This window comes from Sinocyclocheilus rhinocerous, unplaced genomic scaffold (genome assembly GCF_001515625.1).
Source record: "Sinocyclocheilus rhinocerous isolate Xijiao unplaced genomic scaffold, SAMN03320098_v1.1 scaffold2846, whole genome shotgun sequence".
Classification (NCBI taxonomy): Eukaryota; Metazoa; Chordata; class Actinopteri; order Cypriniformes; family Cyprinidae; genus Sinocyclocheilus; species Sinocyclocheilus rhinocerous.
In genome coordinates, this window is record NW_015636113.1 from 32417 (window position 1) to 52205 (window position 19789).

The 19789-nt window shown below is 41.9% G+C and overlaps 1 protein-coding gene across 1 annotated transcript in view; it reads left to right on the top strand.

The window, feature by feature from the left end:
* Positions 1–19789, top strand: part of LOC107747690 (vitamin D-binding protein-like) — a 35468-nt gene that overhangs the window by 9770 nt on the left and 5909 nt on the right. The window contains exons 5-11 of the mRNA XM_016562293.1: positions 5278–5410; positions 7663–7751; positions 9098–9224; positions 10853–11055; positions 17540–17672; positions 18704–18798; positions 18924–19035. Of these exons, the coding sequence (XP_016417779.1) occupies positions 5278–5410; positions 7663–7751; positions 9098–9224; positions 10853–11055; positions 17540–17672; positions 18704–18798; positions 18924–19035 (892 nt within the window). The remainder of the gene's footprint in view (positions 1–5277; positions 5411–7662; positions 7752–9097; positions 9225–10852; positions 11056–17539; positions 17673–18703; positions 18799–18923; positions 19036–19789) is intronic.

Genomic DNA, 19789 nt, shown 5'->3' on the forward strand with positions numbered 1-19789 from the left:
TGTTTTTCTTCATCATTTTACTCTTAAGGGCCACATTTTGGATATCAAACACTTTTCAGGATTCATATAGACATATAGATTATCTTCGATTAAGTTTAGCATTGTTTTTTTAGCATATGGGTTACACTTTATTTAAAGGTGTCCTTGTTATAGTGTTTATATTTAAGTACTATGTTATATTAATTAACATGTACTTATGTACTTCTAGGGTTAGGGTTTGGGTTATGGTTAATTACATGTAATTATGCATGATTTATTTTTATTACTACAATAAGTACATGTAACTTGTAATAAGGGAAATGTAAAATATATTGGGGTATACATTTTTTCAAATGTGTGGTATGGTTTTACCATGGGTGTGAAAAACATTTCAGACAGGACCACTTTGGCAAGTTACTTGAGTTTATTGAAACACAATTTATCTTTGGCGGTATGGTTCCTATGGGGGTTCTTTGCTCCAGAATAAATTGACCATACAAGAGCTTTAACATTAACCCCCCGGAACCATCAGCTTGGAAATACATAACAATTAAGACCTTAGTAAAGTCTTTAAAAGCGAACGGTGGTAATCGTGTATATGTGCAGTGGAACGTCTATACTGTAGCTTGGTTATGAGGATGAGTGTCTCCCGAGGCTTTACGGCCGGTAGATCGGGGAAGAGAAGATACTGCGTTGGTAGATGGGGGCTGCGGGTCTTGATTGACTTCTTGTAAAAGAGACAAGAGCTGATCATGATTCAGATCCATAGGCACTTGTACATTGAGAGAGTACAAGGTGGACAAGATCCTTTCTTTGGGCCATTCATTGATGGAGAAAGGATTCCTTGCTGCTATCCTAGAGCTGCGTCTCACTAGCTGGGTTGGATCGACGTCTTCAGTGTAATGATCCAGGATCTCATCCGGAGACTCTTCGGATAGGATTTGTCCTAGGATGTCCGAAGTATCCATGACCAGGAAGCAGCAGGTAAGATGTGAAAGAAATATTTTCATGCTGTTAATAGCTGTATCGCCAAGCTTGCGAGCAGTTTGAGCATACTTACTAAGCAGTAATGCCACGTATATATGTCCCGTGTCTAACAGGAGAATGGTAGTGATTGGAGCGATTTGACAGCTGACCGCATCAGCTGGTCGCAGCCTATGCCTACGTGGCCTGACTGAACTAACGCTGCGCTCGATTAACATAAAGCATAAAACATGAAGCAAAACCTAAAGCAAATGTTTGATGTTTGCTACCTGAGAGCTGTAAGTTTACGCAATTAAGTTTCCATACAGTGTTACCAAATCAGAGCCAGAGGAGTTCATAAACCTGCAAATTATGGTGGTGCTTTTAGTGAGTCTTGGATATTTGTGAGCTGTAATAATCTAGTTTCAAACATTTTCAGTATGTCATGTGTCTTCTTTCTCAACTGCTCTACTGGGAGTTAAATACCATTTGACCGTATGTAATTTATCCATGGAACTAGAGACAATATGAACTTATTTGTTGAACATGCTTTAGGAAATCTCATCTCCTTTTTGCCTAGGAAAGACATTTGGGCTTAATAGGCAGGTGGAAGTGATAATTGCTTGTTGGGCTGGTTTGCCTCAGGGGAGCCCTCTTGGTCAGAACTTCTATTCAAAGTCAATTTAAGTAATAATACAATATTTTCTTTGGACTTTAATGGCATGCAGAAGGCCTTATCCTGAAACAAATTAAGCAAGTAAATAAAAAATATTGCCACTTCTTTCAAAGTGTTAATTGCTTTTTTTGGCCGTTTTAGTCTCCTCTGATTGTGGTTGCATTAGTAGCGAGGGGAGATAAGTGCCTGTTGTTGACTCAATGAAACAGATTTCTGTATAGCAAATAATTCTACATCAAAAGGTAGTTCAGTTGACTTGAACAAAATGAACAAATGTCTACCCCTACAGCCCCATTTGTCAGGTTTAGGTACATTCAAGTTAACACCAGACCATTAACAACAGGTCAAAACACTAAGAAAATGTTATAAAAACAATTTTCACTCAGAAAGTGAGTAAATTTCATGAGTAATCACAAAGAAATGGCAAATACATTGAAATAAACATGACATTTTGACGTATAAATAGTATTTTCTTTTAAAACATACTCCAATAATCTTTGTTTTATTTACAACTTTGAAAAATAGTTTTTTTACAGCTGTTTAAAGCAGTGTGGGCTGATTTAAGCTTCATGAACAGCAGATGTGAGTCTGCCATCACAGGTTTTGTTTTGACAAACATCAACACAAACAGGTCAAAAAAGAAAATGTTATAAAAACAATTTTCACTCAGAAAGTGAGTAAATTTCATGAGTAATCACAAAGAAATGGCAAATACATTGAAATAAACATGACATTTTGACGTATAAATAGTATTTTCTTTTAAAACATACACCAATAATCTTTGTTTTATTTACAACTTTGAAAAATAGTTTTTTTTTACAGCTGTTTAAAGCAGTGTGGGCTGATTTAAGCTTCATGAACAGCAGATGTGAGTCTGCCATCACAGGTTTTGTTTTGACAAACATCAACACAAATTGCTGAACCTGGTGCTTACATATAGTATTTTTTCCCTTATAAAAATTGATTAAATTGTTACAGATTAAAGATAAATCAACTGTAATAATATACATTTTGTATATGTAATAGTCAATTTATGTTTTATCATTTTAATTTTAAGGAAAAATCTTTTTTTAATGTTCCTCCTTTGGTACATGGATGGTAATCACTTTTATAAAACAGGGCACATAATTATGTTTGTTTTGCTTACAGAAAAATACACCCCAGGATTAAAACAATTTTAGTTCATACATGTCTTGCTTCTTTTCTTACCTCGCTTCTCAACAAAGATCTGCATAATGAAGCTAAATCAGTGTAGTCATATGATTCATCCTGTTCCAAAATAAGCCTTAGGAGCATAATGACTGTCACGATCTCTAGCTGGAGTGCCCACAAGCTCTACTAGAGCTTGTTTCTATCTGGTTCACTGTTCACTGTGGGAGAGACGGAGGACTGTAAAACCCCTAAGAGTGTTTTTCTGGGGGGGAATACCGACAAGCTCAGGCGGTGTGCTGAAGGCAAGCTGTGGAGCTTGGTCGATAACAGAGCAATACACCTTACACTCTGGTGATCGCTACTCCAGTTATCCTATCTACTCCAGAGCCTATCCACGTCATGGCTGCCATTCCAGAGTCCCGTCCCATCATGGCCGCCGCTCCAGAGTCTCATCCCGTCATGGCCACCACTCCAGAGTCTCGTCCCATCATGGCCGCCGCTCCAGAGTCTCATCCCGTCATGGCCACCACTCCAGAGTCTCGTCCCATCATGGCCGCCGCTCCAGAGTCTCATCCCGTCATGGCCACCACTCCAGAGTCTCGTCCCATCATGGCCGCCGTTCCAGAGTCTCCTCACGTCATGGCAACCTTTCCCAGTACCTCAAGGTCAATTCCAAGGCGTCCGAGACTGGCATCCAGTGTGGAGGATCTTCCGCTGATGTCAGCCAGAGCAGCAGGCATCCCAAGGGCCTCAGCACTAGTCATCACGAGACTGTTCCAATGGACTCAGTGCTCCCTGTAATGGCAGTCGCCATTCTATGTGTTTGGGCCACACACACCACCGCAGTTTCCCCAGAGGTGGCAGTCTCCACTGCAGAACTTCCCGAGGCGGTGGCATCTGCTCCAGTCCTCGAATCAGCACAAGAGCCCGCTCCAGTCCTTGAGTCCGCTCCAGTTCCTTGTCACGGCCAGGAGTGCCGTTTCCTGTTCCAATGACTCCAGTTCCTCGTCACGGCCAGGAGTGCCATTTCCTGTTCCTATGACTCTAGTGAGTCCAGCTCCTCCCAAGGTGGTGGCTTACAATGCAGAACCTACCGAAGCGGTGGCATCCGCTCCGCCGTCTGTGAACTCTCTGCCTGTCCAGCCACGGCCAAGGAGGCCATTGATGAACTCTCTGCTTATCCTATTACAGCCACAGAGGCCGCTGTTAACCTCTCTATGCTCTCTATTCCAGTCCAGCCTGATCCACCGTGGTGGTTCCCTGCTCCATCAGCTCCACCCTGGTACTCATCTGCTCCGCCGTGGGTATCTTCGGTCCCGTCTGCTCTGCTGTGGTGGTCATCTGCGCCGCCGTGGGGATCTTCGGTCCCATCTGCTCTGCTGTGGTGGTCTTCTGCGCCGCCGTGGGGATCTTCGGTCCCATCTGCTCTGCTGTGGTGGTCTTCTGCGCCGCCGTGGGGATCTTCGGTCCCATCTGCTCTGCTGTGGTGGTCTTCCTGCTCTGCCGGCTCCGCTCTGGCTTCCTGCTCTGCCGGCTCTGCCCTGGCACTCTGCTCTGCCAGCTCTACCCTGGCACCCAGCTCCGCTCTGGCTTCCAGCTCTGCCGGCTCCGCCCTGGCACTCTGCTCCACCTTGGCTTCCTGCTCCGCCGGCTCTGCCTCAGTCTCCAGGTCTTCCACCATGGACCTGGCCCTCCATCCCTCCCCCTGTTCTGCCTCTGCTCCACCTCCCTCCTGGACTCATTTCTGTTTTCATTTAGGAGCGTCTGGAAGCCACTCCTTAAGGGGGGGCACTGTCACAATCTCTAGCTGGAGTGCCCACAAGCTCCACTAGAGGGCACTCCATCCTGTACCTTTGCCATTCATCCCAGACTATTGTCACTCCCTCACTACTACATTCACCATAATCCTTTGCCTGGACTCATTATCTTTGATTGCATTCACATGTGTCTTGTTATCTCATCTGTCTCACCCTATTTAAAGCCTGGTTTGTTACATTCACATTGCTCAGTATTGTTTAGCCCGTGTTTAGCCCTAGTTCGTGTGTTTTCCGTGTTCCTTGTTCCTTGTTGCCTTGCCTTGCCTTGTTTTTGACTCTGGACTGTTTCTGGTTTTTGATTGTTTTGCTGACTGCCCTGACCCTTCTCCTGTTTTATTGGATTACTCTTTTGTCTGCCTGGATTATACCTGTTTGCTGCTTTTTGACCCTGCCTGTTTTGACCACTCTTTGAATAAAGCCTGCATTTGGATCCTCAACTCCGTTGTCACACCTCCCCACGTTACAATGACAACAGTTTTTCATAATAAAATCTTTTGGTGACAACACATCCCCATCCATGCCTAAATATGAGGATTATGTGCTGTTTTGATAGGATTAAAACAAATAAACACTTTTGGTGATTAGTAGTTACTAATAGAGGAACAGAATATCCTGTGCCCTTTATGACTCATGTCTGAGGGCTTTGATTTACCATGTTGATGTCATAAGTCATTATTTTCTCTCCCTCAGGTATGTGTACGAGTTCGCCCGGAGGCACAGAAACATCCCAGCAGGCTTTGTTCTAAATGCTACTCAGAACCATGTGAGAATGGCAGAGAGATGTTGCCGCCCTGCTATCAAAAACTCTTGTTTCCTTCAAGAGGTAGTGTGAACCACACTTTTCTGATTACATTCATTGGAAACCCTGGGATGGCATGACCTTAGTGAGAGGGGTGATGTTGGGTGAATGAATTTAATGCTGATTATGGCCTACTGCAAATCTGTTATATTTTATTACTTTGTCATTTGCAATCACACACACACACACACACACACAGTAAGACTGCATAACATTCCAACTATAATAGCTGTTATTCAGGTAAGACATCTTACAGGACTGTTATTATTAGATGTCACAACTGAAGTAATTGACACTGAAATGACAGGGAATGCTGGTCGAAAAAAGCAAATTATAGATATTTTGTTGTGGTGTCCAGAAATGGCTCAGACATGAAAAATGCATTGTCTGGTTAGTTAGCACTATATAAGGGAGTCGCTGTTATATTAGGGAGACAGACAGTTACCTGTCTTTCACCTCAGACCGCCTAAAAAGCTGTCATCTGTGATTAACTTATATGTCACAGTTTCTGAAAATATGTAATTACATAAAGTTTGATTTATTTAAAAAATTTGAGCAAGATTTAACCTTGCTACCTCTTATACTTATGCAAGAAATAAGCCTCTAAATAAATAAACAAACTGCATATAAAATAAAATACACAGCATCAGCTTATGCTTAGGTCGGGAGCCTGAAATCCTAGAACCAGCCCATTTAAATACCAAATTAAATGAATATGCCATGCTATGGCTGTTGCAGTTTCCTACCTAGGACAAGTTTAGCAACTTCCGTTGTCTAGGCGCAGAGTGAATACATTTATGATGACTGGGGGCATCAACAATAAATGTAATTAGTTCAGACTCTAACGGCTCAATGTAGACCTAATTGTTTCTCTTCTGTTACATGCATATTAAATATTATATTATTAATGCTTACATTGTGTTAATATCACTTCTGATAGCTTTAGTTTAGTGCTAGTACTGACCAAAAACAGTACTATAAACTAATCTAAAAGTAAAATATTAATGTCTGATCAAGAAAACATTATTCTTCTCCTATTTTCACATTGAGACTCTGAACCGCAGCAAATTTTAACTAAACAAATCTCTCTAAAATGTAAAACAAACAATATTAAACAAAGATATGAAACTCTTGTCAACCTGTGACTCTGAATTGTTGATCAAAATACTTTAAGCTATCAGCCAGTATAATGTGTATTTTGAAGCTGGTCTTCAGTGTAAGATGCTAATGTCCCCACCAGGCTTGCTGTACATGATCTCATTAGTAATGGTAGCTATTTGTATCTAAAGTGCAATAATGTTTAAGTATCTTTGTAGGTTCATTAAATATCCAAATATACACAGTAACAGTAAATGTAACTATACCAGCACCAACATGGAGACTAATTATTATTATTTTTGTTTTCAGCAGGAATGCATTCATTAAACCAAAATGCATGGATTTTTACATAATAAGCTGTCTAATTGAAGCTGATGAAAAATTACAAATAATGCACTTCCTAGAATAAAGGAAACAATAGGCACTTATTGCTCTGTTGGCTTAAAAACAACTTTTTTAATTTTCTACATAGTCGGAAATGTCATTTATTCAATTTTTTCCAGCAATGCCCAGTTCCAATTCAAAATGAGTCAAGTCATTAAGAGATAGACATTGTGCTTGTATTTTGGATGATGGGATATTGCACACATTTCCTGTAGAAGCGTAATTGTTCCCTCTTTGTTTCTATTGTTATATGTATTTTCTGAAAAGTACACAAGTACCATATGCTGCCATATAGAACCTAAAGGGTGCTTTGTCAGACTGTAATGGGACTAATAATCATCATTGTGTATTGTGTGTCTGCTTTTGGTATCAATTTGCCTGAAGGCTCTTGCACAGTCTATTGTGAGGAACAAACAGGATTCCAAGATATTATTCTCAAAACAAAACCCTTGATGGCAGACTCACATCTGCTGTTCATGGAGCTAAAATCTGCTTTCGGCTGCCCACACTGCTTTAAAAAGCTACTAATTAAATGTCTTTATTTTAGTTGCTGTAGGGGGAAACGTGCAATTTGTCTAGTTTTGTCTAGCAATTTGTCTAAGGGAGCAGAAATATGAAATGGAATGAAATGATTATGAGGAGAGGGGTGATTAATATAATATAATGATATCTTTCAAATCAGTTCGAATCAGTTTAATTTATGTAGGGCGAAACCCCAATAATGACCAAATTATGATGATAATTATTATGATCAGTTTATATTTAATATCTTTACAAATCCTGTCTGTTAACAGAGACTCCAGATGCGAAGCTCCAACATTTTTCTGAAGTTTCTCTCCAATGTTTGCAACAACCAAGTAAATCTGAAATCCTTCAAGTTTGGGTAAATATGCCATGGCTCGCACAGATTCATCATACCATTACAGGAACAGTTCAGCAAAAATCAAAATTATGTTATTATCTACTCATCCTCATGCTGTTTCTATCTAGTAGGCTGTTGTTATTTTTTCATAGAACACATAGATCTTTATCTTTATTTATTTTTTTATTTTTATTTTTTCCAAAGAATCCTTATAGAGCCAGGGTTGTCAATTCTGCAGTCTACAGGTTAAAGGTTTGATATATTGCATAAATTAAATTTGATTGAAATTTTTGTATTGAAATAATTGGACAAGCTTTATTTTAAGGTGCCATTGTTACAATTTAATTATACATATTACAGTGTAATTGTACTGAATAATTTTAATTAACTGAGTAATATCAATTACTTTCTATGGGTTAAGAGTTTGGTTTGGGTTGTTGCATGTATATCATGCATAATTTACTTTAATTATTACAGTAAGTACATGTAACGTGTAAGGACACTGACACTGTAAAATTAAAGTGTTACCAAATATTTCATTCCAACCGATTTATATTCTACTAATTGTAAAACTGTGCTAGATGAACAAGAGACTTTGGGGAGGGGAAATAGGAAGCCTGTGTGCAGACATGAATTACAAGGACTAAGAAGGAGAAGAGTAACATTAGAACAAGATCTTTAAACTGTATATAGTTCAGTTTCAAATAGTTTAAAAATAAAGGATTTTACCACCATCACTTAAGAATTTTGTTTAAATGTTCTCAATCTTTAAGTAAGACGATTGTATTGTGTTTACAACTGCTATACTGTTAAAATTATGTTTAATGCATAACAGTGACAGTAAAATATGTATCTGGATGTGGGATATTTTGAGTTTTGGTATTTGGGATAGTTTGGGGCTATTTTAAATTGGCCAGTGGGCTGGTTTTGTTATGCAGATTTGGCAAACCTAGATCATTTTGTTATGACAACAGTTAATAGAGACCACAGGTCATCAATCTTCACCTCCTAACCCAACTTTTAAAAACCCAACCCAACTGTTGTTGCAGGACTAAATCTAAATATGTCTTCAAGTGATGTTTACCACATACCTTATTTTAAGAAAAAAATATATATATCTAAAAGGCCTCTTCTATAAAAATAGAGCTGGCCTCGTTACAGAACAGCTCTATATTGCATGAGTGGCTACTTTTATGGTGTTTACCGTGGTCATCATGAGCTGATATTTGATCCAGATCCAAGGAGAAGCACATGCAAAGATGTGTTAACTGTTTATTTTCCCATGGCCCAACATGTAAATGAAATGTGTAAATTGCATACCATGCACTTACGTTGCCTTACATATGTAAATTATGTCATATTTATAGGTTGTCTGCATACTATGGAAATCTCCTAGGACTGTCCTTTGAAGAGGCATCAGCCATGTCCGGCCGCTTCCACTATGGGCTCGAAAAATGCTGTTTAAAACCCCAACCTGAATGTATAATTGAAGAGGTGAGGAGAGCGGTCAGAGGAGGGGGTGAGCCGCTCAATACTATGTTCAACAAAATCACAATGAGCAGCACAAAGGTTCAAATCTCTCTTGGGACAATTCTTTTGACCAGTGTTCCTTCTGGCGGTGCATTTTTTTGTTCCACTTCACAAGATATCTGATGATATGACAAACAAAAAGAATGCGCTTATCCTTGGTAACTGATGAAAAACAATCCAACTACTGGAAAACATAATACTCACTTCTTTCTAATCTGACTTTTTTTTTCTCTCTTTTATTCAGTGGTTCTGAATTTGGCTGTACCACCCCTTAACTGTCACCCCCGTTTTTTAAAGCAGCACTATGTAACTTTTTCTGTGTTCAAAATTTGCAAAAATGCATATAATGTACATCATGAATTCATCTTCCAAACCGCGTTTTTGTCTTATTCCGAATCACTACGGTACACTTATAAGTATTTATATTTGTACTATTGTAGCCTGGTCGGTGTCGTCACCGCTGCGGAGTAACACATACCTGCGTGAATCGCCATAGACATAAACTTAGAGAAGTAGCTCCGGTTGGAATGTTCTTCCGCGGGATGTGTGCAGTTCTGTTTATTAACCGCTAGAGCGCCAAAAGTTACATAGTGCTGCTTTAAAATAGGCATTAAAGTGCACTATCCAAACTTAAATTATTATAACTGACACTTTGGAATACAGAGGAAAGGTTGGTATCTTTTTAAAGAAGACAGACAGCAGATTATTGCAGAAGTGGAATTATAAAAAAAAATGAAGTTTAAATTTACTGTAAAGAAAATGCACTGTACAATTTTTATTATAATTTATATAAAATAAATATTTTACATAACAGGTTTTAATCTAAAATTGCTAAAAAAAAAATAAAAAAAAGTAAAGCCTTATGTCTAAATAAGTTATGTTCCAAATTTGAAGTTGATATGAAAAAAATTGAGGTTTCTGTGAGATTTTATTTAGGGCGTTATACCACAAACAGCCACCGGGTGCCATCAAAACTCCATTAAATTTTTTAAATGCCTTTTTCTGTTACAAATGTCTAGATTTCTCTGTCAATATTACTTCTCTATCACAAAATAACCACCAAATATGGAATCATGAGACTCAGACTTTTCCAATGATATGCTTTATGTCAAGATTAAAAAAAGTTTTGATTGTAAAAGACCGTAATACATTTTGTAATATGACACTTGACACCGCCCGCTAAGGGGGAGGAGACCGCCAAAAGACTTTAAAGTACCATTTCCATGGTAACGCAATGTCCGATTTCAAAATGGTTTTCACAGAATGTATCTTGGGCTTCTAAGCTTTCAAACAATATATCATTTATGATGATTACTAAAACATTTGATAGAGAAAAAGGACAACAAAATAAAAGAGCGCCAAGCGTCCCAAAGGTGGGACGGTGACAGTTAAGGGGTTTTAATACCAATACCTGAAACCGCTTTTTATCAAAGCTGCTGTTCCTGTTCAGTTCAATTTTTATCATTATTATTTGTGCCATTTAGGGTGAATTATGTAAGTGGAGTGGTTATATCAAAATACCAAGAGAAGGAAATGATGGGAGGTGATTATTCTACCTTTTCAAGATAAAAAGGCTTTTCTCTTCATAATAGCTAACAAGCTTTCAGAAAGTTCTCTGCGATGAATCCAACCTGAATGCCATGTCTGAGGATTTCCAGAAGTGCTGCAAGAAACCTGCCCTGGATACCCTGCTCTGCGTGGATGACTTGAAAAGGCAACCCCGTCAGTCTCCAGATGTTGCCAATCCTGTTTCATCTAAGCTCTGTGAGGAAGCTCAACCACATGGGATTGACAGGTGCTAATTTACTATTCATCAAATATGTGGAGGTAGGGAATCCGTGTGTGTCTAAAAGCAAAGGTCAGCCAGAAAATATATTCCTGATGTTAGCCAGCTCAATTCATTATGATGTGCAAAGATCAAGTGTTTTGTTGAAGGAAGACCTTGCAATCACTACATTATATTTTGATCTGTCTTGCCTAATGTGATGTAAATGCTAATGCGACGCTGAGTAATATAACTGGCATATTGTGCATTCACCATGACCCACTATGGGAATAATCCCGGTCCCCACACAATGGAGAGCATTCCTCTTGATTTTGATCTTTAGCTAGTCTCTTAAAGGGCAAAAGTGCCAATAGTCATGAATTATTCATAATGTGGCTCTGAATTTGTGGATATTATCAAAATGTCTCTCTGAATGCTTAGAAATTAGAAAATAAGCTTCAGACGTTTGCTTAATTTGCATTATGATCAGATACTGAAGCTCAGAATGCCTCTTGTGATCAATTTTCCACAGACAGATCAAACCAATTATCTATTTAGGCTGCAAGAAGCACCTGAAATCTAGTCTTAACTGTGCATCAAAATGAGCACCTTCTCGTCTGATCCTAAAAATTAATTTATCCAGTTATCAGAATGAAGGTAAAACTTGATTTGCACCAGGAGAATGGGGGCCACGGCTGGACCTTAAATTTTCCCCATGGACATGAATGAGCAGATTAAAGATAGGTGGAGTTCATGTGGTGGAGACTTTTCTTATATATTCCCACAACTAATGGGATCAAATTACTTTCATATTAATACAGATCAGACTTATTTCAATTTGCCTTGCACACTCACAATCATTTTCCTGAGCACCAACCATTAGAACAGATTGCCCTCAAAAAAAGATCTAAAAAAAACACCAGAAGCTGACTTATTTTTCTCCCATGATGGCCAGCTTCAATTGACTGTTCTCTGATCAGCACCTCATGCCTTTCTCATTTAGTGAAAATATAGCCAGTATGCACTGCACATGCTGTGCTGAATGAGGCTTATGAAGTTACTTGTGTGCCTGGGTGGACAAGAAAGAATGAACTCTTGCTGAGGGGCAGACAGCCGTGCACAGAAGCCTATGTTTAATTTATCTTGAACTGTAATTAGATGAGCCACTCAACATAGAATTCGAATGTGTTCTAGCGAGTTCTGATGAGTTTACCTCAGGGCCTGGTGTCATTAAAGGTGACATTTTCACAGGGCTTCGGGGTGCTAATACCAGGTCATTTGTAGTAGCTTCTGTGTGTATGCAAGTGTAATTAATGAGACAGGGTGCTCCGTCAAAAATTTGAGAAGTACAGAAGTTTTCATTAATATTAAAATAAAGGATACTTAAAAGCATACTAACTCCCTTATAAGACTATCATTCGTCAGTCATTACACTGTCCAACTTTACCCTCTAGTGGTGGAGTATAAAACTCGAAATTCTTAATTTTTTTATGACTTGTATATCATCTTTTAAAAATATATAAGTACATTATTTTAAGCGCTACAGTGTGTGAAAGGAACTAATGCCACCAAAATTCTGTTTTCATAAAGCACAAAAACACAAAACTGAGTGAAAAGCCTTTAATATCCCTGTTCCCATCCAGGGGGCATTTGCTTTGTCAAACATATAAAACTAAAATTACAACTTTAAGTGTTTTGGCTAGAAGTCCAGATTCTTGCTTAGATGTTTTTTCCACTTTTTTTTTTTTTTTGCATTAACATAATCTCAAGTGATTGAATTCTAAAGGATAGTATAATGTTTAGTAAAATGTGTAAAATGTGTTAGAAGGAAGTCTGATTAAATGTGTTAGTTGGGAACGGCCCCTTCCTATAAAGACCCATTTAAACTGTGTGAGAAATAGTTATTATGATATAAAGACAGCATGTTGTCTGCAGTGCATACTACTAGTTATTAGACTAAAGACATAGCAAATAATTCAAATACTAAATAAACACGTCCTAGTATTACAGCGAAACCTAGGGTGAAGAGACAAGAACCTCCTATAGAGATTATTTTCTAAACACATTGAGTTCCCTTTCATGGGAACTTCGAACTGCGTCCTCTAGTGGTCGATATGGGGAACGCCTCGTCGTGACCCGTGTCTGAAGCATACATTGAAAAAACACCAACTCGTTGGCCGGCGACAGCCATGACGTCACTACCGGTGCGACTATAGTATAAATAGGCACCGGGAGCACACATCATTCACTTCTTCGTCTGAAGCTTGCGTCCGCAGCATGGCAAGAAACCTAGAGGACGCAGTGTCTCGTTCCCTACTCAGGGAACCATGGTTACATAAGTAACCTGAGACGTTCCCTTTCATGGGAACTTCGAACTGCGTCCTCTAGGGGTCGCTATGGGGAACGCCTCGTCGTGACCCGTGTCTGAAGCATACATTGAAAAAACACCAACTCGTTGGCCGGCGACAGCCATGACGTCACTACCGGTGCGACTATAGTATAAATAGGCACCGGGAGCACACATCATTCACTTCTTCGTCTGAAGCTTGCGTCCGCAGCATGGCAAGAAACCTAGAGGACGCAGTGTCTCGTTCCCTACTCAGGGAACCATGGTTACATAAGTAACCTGAGACGTTCCCTTTCATGGGAACTTCGAACTGCGTCCTCTAGGGGTCGCTATGGGGAACGCCTCGTCGTGACCCGTGTCTGAAGCATACATTGAAAAAACACCAACTCGTTGGCCGGCGACAGCCATGACGTCACTACCGGTGCGACTATAGTATAAATAGGCACCGGGAGCACACATCATTCACTTCTTCGTCTGAAGCTTGCGTCCGCAGCATGGCAAGAAACCTAGAGGACGCAGTGTCTCGTTCCCTACTCAGGGAACCATGGTTACATAAGTAACCTGAGACGTTCCCTTTCATGGGAACTTCGAACTGCGTCCTCTAGGGGTCGCTATGGGGAACGCCTCGTCGTGACCCGTGTCTGAAGCATACATTGAAAAAACACCAACTCGTTGGCCGGCGACAGCCATGACGTCACTACCGGTGCGACTATAGTATAAATAGGCACCGGGAGCACACATCATTCACTTCTTCGTCTGAAGCTTGCGTCCGCAGCATGGCAAGAAACCTAGAGGACGCAGTGTCTCGTTCCCTACTCAGGGAACCATGGTTACATAAGTAACCTGAGACGTTCCCTTTCATGGGAACTTCGAACTGCGTCCTCTAGGGGTCGCTATGGGGAACGCCTCGTCGTGACCCGTGTCTGAAGCATACATTGAAAAAACACCAACTCGTTGGCCGGCGACAGCCATGACGTCACTACCGGTGCGACTATAGTATAAATAGGCACCGGGAGCACACATCATTCACTTCTTCGTCTGAAGCTTGCGTCCGCAGCATGGCAAGAAACCTAGAGGACGCAGTGTCTCGTTCCCTACTCAGGGAACCATGGTTACATAAGTAACCTGAGACGTTCCCTTTCATGGGAACTTCGAACTGCGTCCTCTAGGGGTCGCTATGGGGAACGCCTCGTCGTGACCCGTGTCTGAAGCATACATTGAAAAAACACCAACTCGTTGGCCGGCGACAGCCATGACGTCACTACCGGTGCGACTATAGTATAAATAGGCACCGGGAGCACACATCATTCACTTCTTCGTCTGAAGCTTGCGTCCGCAGCATGGCAAGAAACCTAGAGGACGCAGTGTCTCGTTCCCTACTCAGGGAACCATGGTTACATAAGTAACCTGAGACGTTCCCTTTCATGGGAACTTCGAACTGCGTCCTCTAGGGGTCGCTATGGGGAACGCCTCGTCGTGACCCGTGTCTGAAGCATACATTGAAAAAACACCAACTCGTTGGCCGGCGACAGCCATGACGTCACTACCGGTGCGACTATAGTATAAATAGGCACCGGGAGCACACATCATTCACTTCTTCGTCTGAAGCTTGCGTCCGCAGCATGGCAAGAAACCTAGAGGACGCAGTGTCTCGTTCCCTACTCAGGGAACCATGGTTACATAAGTAACCTGAGACGTTCCCTTTCATGGGAACTTCGAACTGCGTCCTCTAGGGGTCGCTATGGGGAACGCCTCGTCGTGACCCGTGTCTGAAGCATACATTGAAAAAACACCAACTCGTTGGCCGGCGACAGCCATGACGTCACTACCGGTGCGACTATAGTATAAATAGGCACCGGGAGCACACATCATTCACTTCTTCGTCTGAAGCTTGCGTCCGCAGCATGGCAAGAAACCTAGAGGACGCAGTGTCTCGTTCCCTACTCAGGGAACCATGGTTACATAAGTAACCTGAGACGTTCCCTTTCATGGGAACTTCGAACTGCGTCCTCTAGGGGTCGCTATGGGGAACGCCTCGTCGTGACCCGTGTCTGAAGCATACATTGAAAAAACACCAACTCGTTGGCCGGCGACAGCCATGACGTCACTACCGGTGCGACTATAGTATAAATAGGCACCGGGAGCACACATCATTCACTTCTTCGTCTGAAGCTTGCGTCCGCAGCATGGCAAGAAACCTAGAGGACGCAGTGTCTCGTTCCCTACTCAGGGAACCATGGTTACATAAGTAACCTGAGACGTTCCCTTTCATGGGAACTTCGAACTGCGTCCTCTAGGGGTCGCTATGGGGAACGCCTCGTCGTGACCCGTGTCTGAAGCATACATTGAAAAAACACCAACTCGTTGGCCGGCGACAGCCATGACGTCACTACCGGTGCGACTATAGTATAAATAGGCACCGGGAGCACACATCATTCACTTCTTCGTCTGAAGCTTGCGTCCGCAGCATGGCAAGAAACCTAGAGGACGCAGTGTCTCGTTCCCTACTCAGGGAACCATGGTTACATAAGTAACCTGAGACGTTCCCTTTCATGGGAACTTCGAACTGCGTCCTCTAGGGGTCGCTATGGGGAACGCCTCGTCGTGACCCGTGTCTGAAGCATACATTGAAAAAACACCAACTCGTTGGCCGGCGACAGCCATGACGTCACTACCGGTGCGACTATAGTATAAATAGGCACCGGGAGCACACATCATTCACTTCTTCGTCTGAAGCTTGCGTCCGCAGCATGGCAAGAAACCTAGAGGACGCAGTGTCTCGTTCCCTACTCAGGGAACCATGGTTACATAAGTAACCTGAGACGTTCCCTTTCATGGGAACTTCGAACTGCGTCCTCTAGGGGTCGCTATGGGGAACGCCTCGTCGTGACCCGTGTCTGAAGCATACATTGAAAAAACACCAACTCGTTGGCCGGCGACAGCCATGACGTCACTACCGGTGCGACTATAGTATAAATAGGCACCGGGAGCACACATCATTCACTTCTTCGTCTGAAGCTTGCGTCCGCAGCATGGCAAGAAACCTAGAGGACGCAGTGTCTCGTTCCCTACTCAGGGAACCATGGTTACATAAGTAACCTGAGACGTTCCCTTTCATGGGAACTTCGAACTGCGTCCTCTAGGGGTCGCTATGGGGAACGCCTCGTCGTGACCCGTGTCTGAAGCATACATTGAAAAAACACCAACTCGTTGGCCGGCGACAGCCATGACGTCACTACCGGTGCGACTATAGTATAAATAGGCACCGGGAGCACACATCATTCACTTCTTCGTCTGAAGCTTGCGTCCGCAGCATGGCAAGAAACCTAGAGGACGCAGTGTCTCGTTCCCTACTCAGGGAACCATGGTTACATAAGTAACCTGAGACGTTCCCTTTCATGGGAACTTCGAACTGCGTCCTCTAGGGGTCGCTATGGGGAACGCCTCGTCGTGACCCGTGTCTGAAGCATACATTGAAAAAACACCAACTCGTTGGCCGGCGACAGCCATGACGTCACTACCGGTGCGACTATAGTATAAATAGGCACCGGGAGCACACATCATTCACTTCTTCGTCTGAAGCTTGCGTCCGCAGCATGGCAAGAAACCTAGAGGACGCAGTGTCTCGTTCCCTACTCAGGGAACCATGGTTACATAAGTAACCTGAGACGTTCCCTTTCATGGGAACTTCGAACTGCGTCCTCTAGGGGTCGCTATGGGGAACGCCTCGTCGTGACCCGTGTCTGAAGCATACATTGAAAAAACACCAACTCGTTGGCCGGCGACAGCCATGACGTCACTACCGGTGCGACTATAGTATAAATAGGCACCGGGAGCACACATCATTCACTTCTTCGTCTGAAGCTTGCGTCCGCAGCATGGCAAGAAACCTAGAGGACGCAGTGTCTCGTTCCCTACTCAGGGAACCATGGTTACATAAGTAACCTGAGACGGTCTTGCAGCCTTCTGCTGGTTGGCTGAACATTTCTGCTCATGACCTGCCCTCAGAACTTGCATTTATAGTAGTGGCCACGAGAAAGGAATAAACTCATGATGTATGACACAGCAGGGGAATAACAAAATAGCATGTATCCAGAAGTCAATGTATAGAATGAAATCAAAAGCGTGTTTATGTATGTATATACATATGTGTGTGTGTGTTTCCAGATACTTGTTTCTAACTGGAGTGAATCATGCCTCCATTTCTCTCCCTGTGCTGACGACCGTTCTCGATCGAATCAAGAACACAGTAACGGCCTGCTGCTCATCTGCTGACATCACAACGTGTTTAACAGAGAAGGTGAGATGACGCTATTCCTCCTGAGACTGACATGATCTACCAGTCTCTGGTTCATGACAGGAGATCTTTGTTTCATTACAGGTAGATTTGAAACCACATGTTCTGTGCTTAGCAGCAGGTTTTCAGTTATTTGAATTACACAACCAGGCCATTCTTTAGATTTCAAGTGGTTTTTGTGTTTTGTGCTTGTGTTTTTTGTGACAGTAAGATAGCTCAAACCCTGCGTGGATGGCTATTGTGAGAAGCTGCAATCTTTTTGATGCATGTCTAGATCATTTGCAGCACAATGCTTAACTTGAGTGACTTCATTTTGCTGTGAAGCCTCATATTGGTTTTGAGATTGGGATCGTATTGTTTGAAGCTCTCATCAGAGCTGAAATGCTATGCTGATGGATTCCAAGGTTCTTTTGCCAATAATACAAGACGAAATCACACTGAGTTGAGGTAGACAGCATTGCATAAAGATGCTTGAGAAAAATAACCTTGATGAAATCCTATTTTAATGCTGTAACTGGAGCTCTATGAGAACTACTTTTCCGCTTGACAATGATGTCAAAATCTCACAGGTAACCTGATCTAAAGCGCGTCAACGTTTGGTTAATTTAGCCTTTCAGTTTTCCCTTGCAGATCCTCCAATTATCTGCTCGCTCTCAGTTTTTTCCACATACAGTAAATGGCGAAGTGCAAAGAGTTGCTGGTGAGAGCATCTAAATGAAGGGCGCAACTGCATCTCTATCCAGAGAATGAATGTACATCATTAGCATGCACAAATGGAGCTCGCTCGCCAACTGAGAGAGTGTTGCGAGATTTCAATTAATTTAGAGCAACAGGGGGCTCTTTGTACTCGCTGGGTGCTATCCAAGCCCGAGCTGTCATAACAACGACACGGTACTCTCATCTTCTCTCCCGCTGCTTGATTTTGAACATTGACGAGGAAAATACAGTACATAGTCATTTTTGATTTTAAGGGTTGGATTACTGGTCAAACTGTTCTTTCATTTTTTCTCTCTCTCTCAACTTTTATCGGACAGGAGAGTAAATTGAAAAAGACTCAGGCACTTCTGTCCAAGTTGGATGACACTTGTTCGCGGTACTTCAGACTGGACCTGCCTGCGGTCAAAACTCTGTAAGTCACGGTTAGACTAGAAAACAACATCGTCAGTAGATGTTATTTAACAACAGGGCATTTGAAAGGAAGGAGCTGGTTGTAGATCAGTGGAAATCTCTTCATCGATGCTTTATTCCCTGCAGGATGCAGAAGGAGGTGCAGGGGGAGGGAGGAGAGAAGCGGACACAAGCATGGCTGGACTTGGCCATATCCTGCTGTTCTCAGCGCTCCCCGGCACAACTCTGTCAAAAACTGGTGAGCACACTGACTTACCATTGACCTTTGAAAAGTTTTAGCCATAGAACATTTTGCAGTGTAATGAAGTTACAACAATGATTGTTTTTATATTATAGTTGATTTATCAGATAGATAATGATGTTTTAACGATGCAGAAGAAAAAACATCTTTAAAATCATATAGAAAATGTGAAAAAAAAGTAATTGGACTTGTTCTCAGAGAACATTACTTAAAATTTTCTTATCCCCCAGGCAAAGAGTTTTTCCCTCCTGTTTTTAGCATAAACCAAACTAAATTGTGTTAGATTTATACTTACAACCAGGGTTTAAATTGGGCCGGGGCCGTCCGGGGCTGAGTCCCAGCACATAGACTCCAGGGGCAAGTTCAAGCTTAAACCGGTGCGCAACGTTTTGCTACGGTTTCCGGTTTGAACGACATGTTTCCTGGAAACGGTGTGCAATGGTCTGCAACGGGGTTTGAGATACGTTTTCTCTTGTTTGGTGGGTGTGTCAAACATGTCAGCCCAATCAGCAGCAGCATGTATATAAACCACGCGGTATCCACGCGGTACAGCTGGCACAATGTAATTAACATCAAAATAAATTCACAAGAGCAAGTATATTGTTTGCATTGTTTGCACTACATTAAAGGCAAAATAACTGAAATAATAAGAGCACAAGTATAGATCTGGAACTTCTTTAAGTCTGTCTAAATATCATTTAGTAATTGCAATGTCTTCTGGTCCATATCCTTTCCTTAGGAAGGTGTGCTA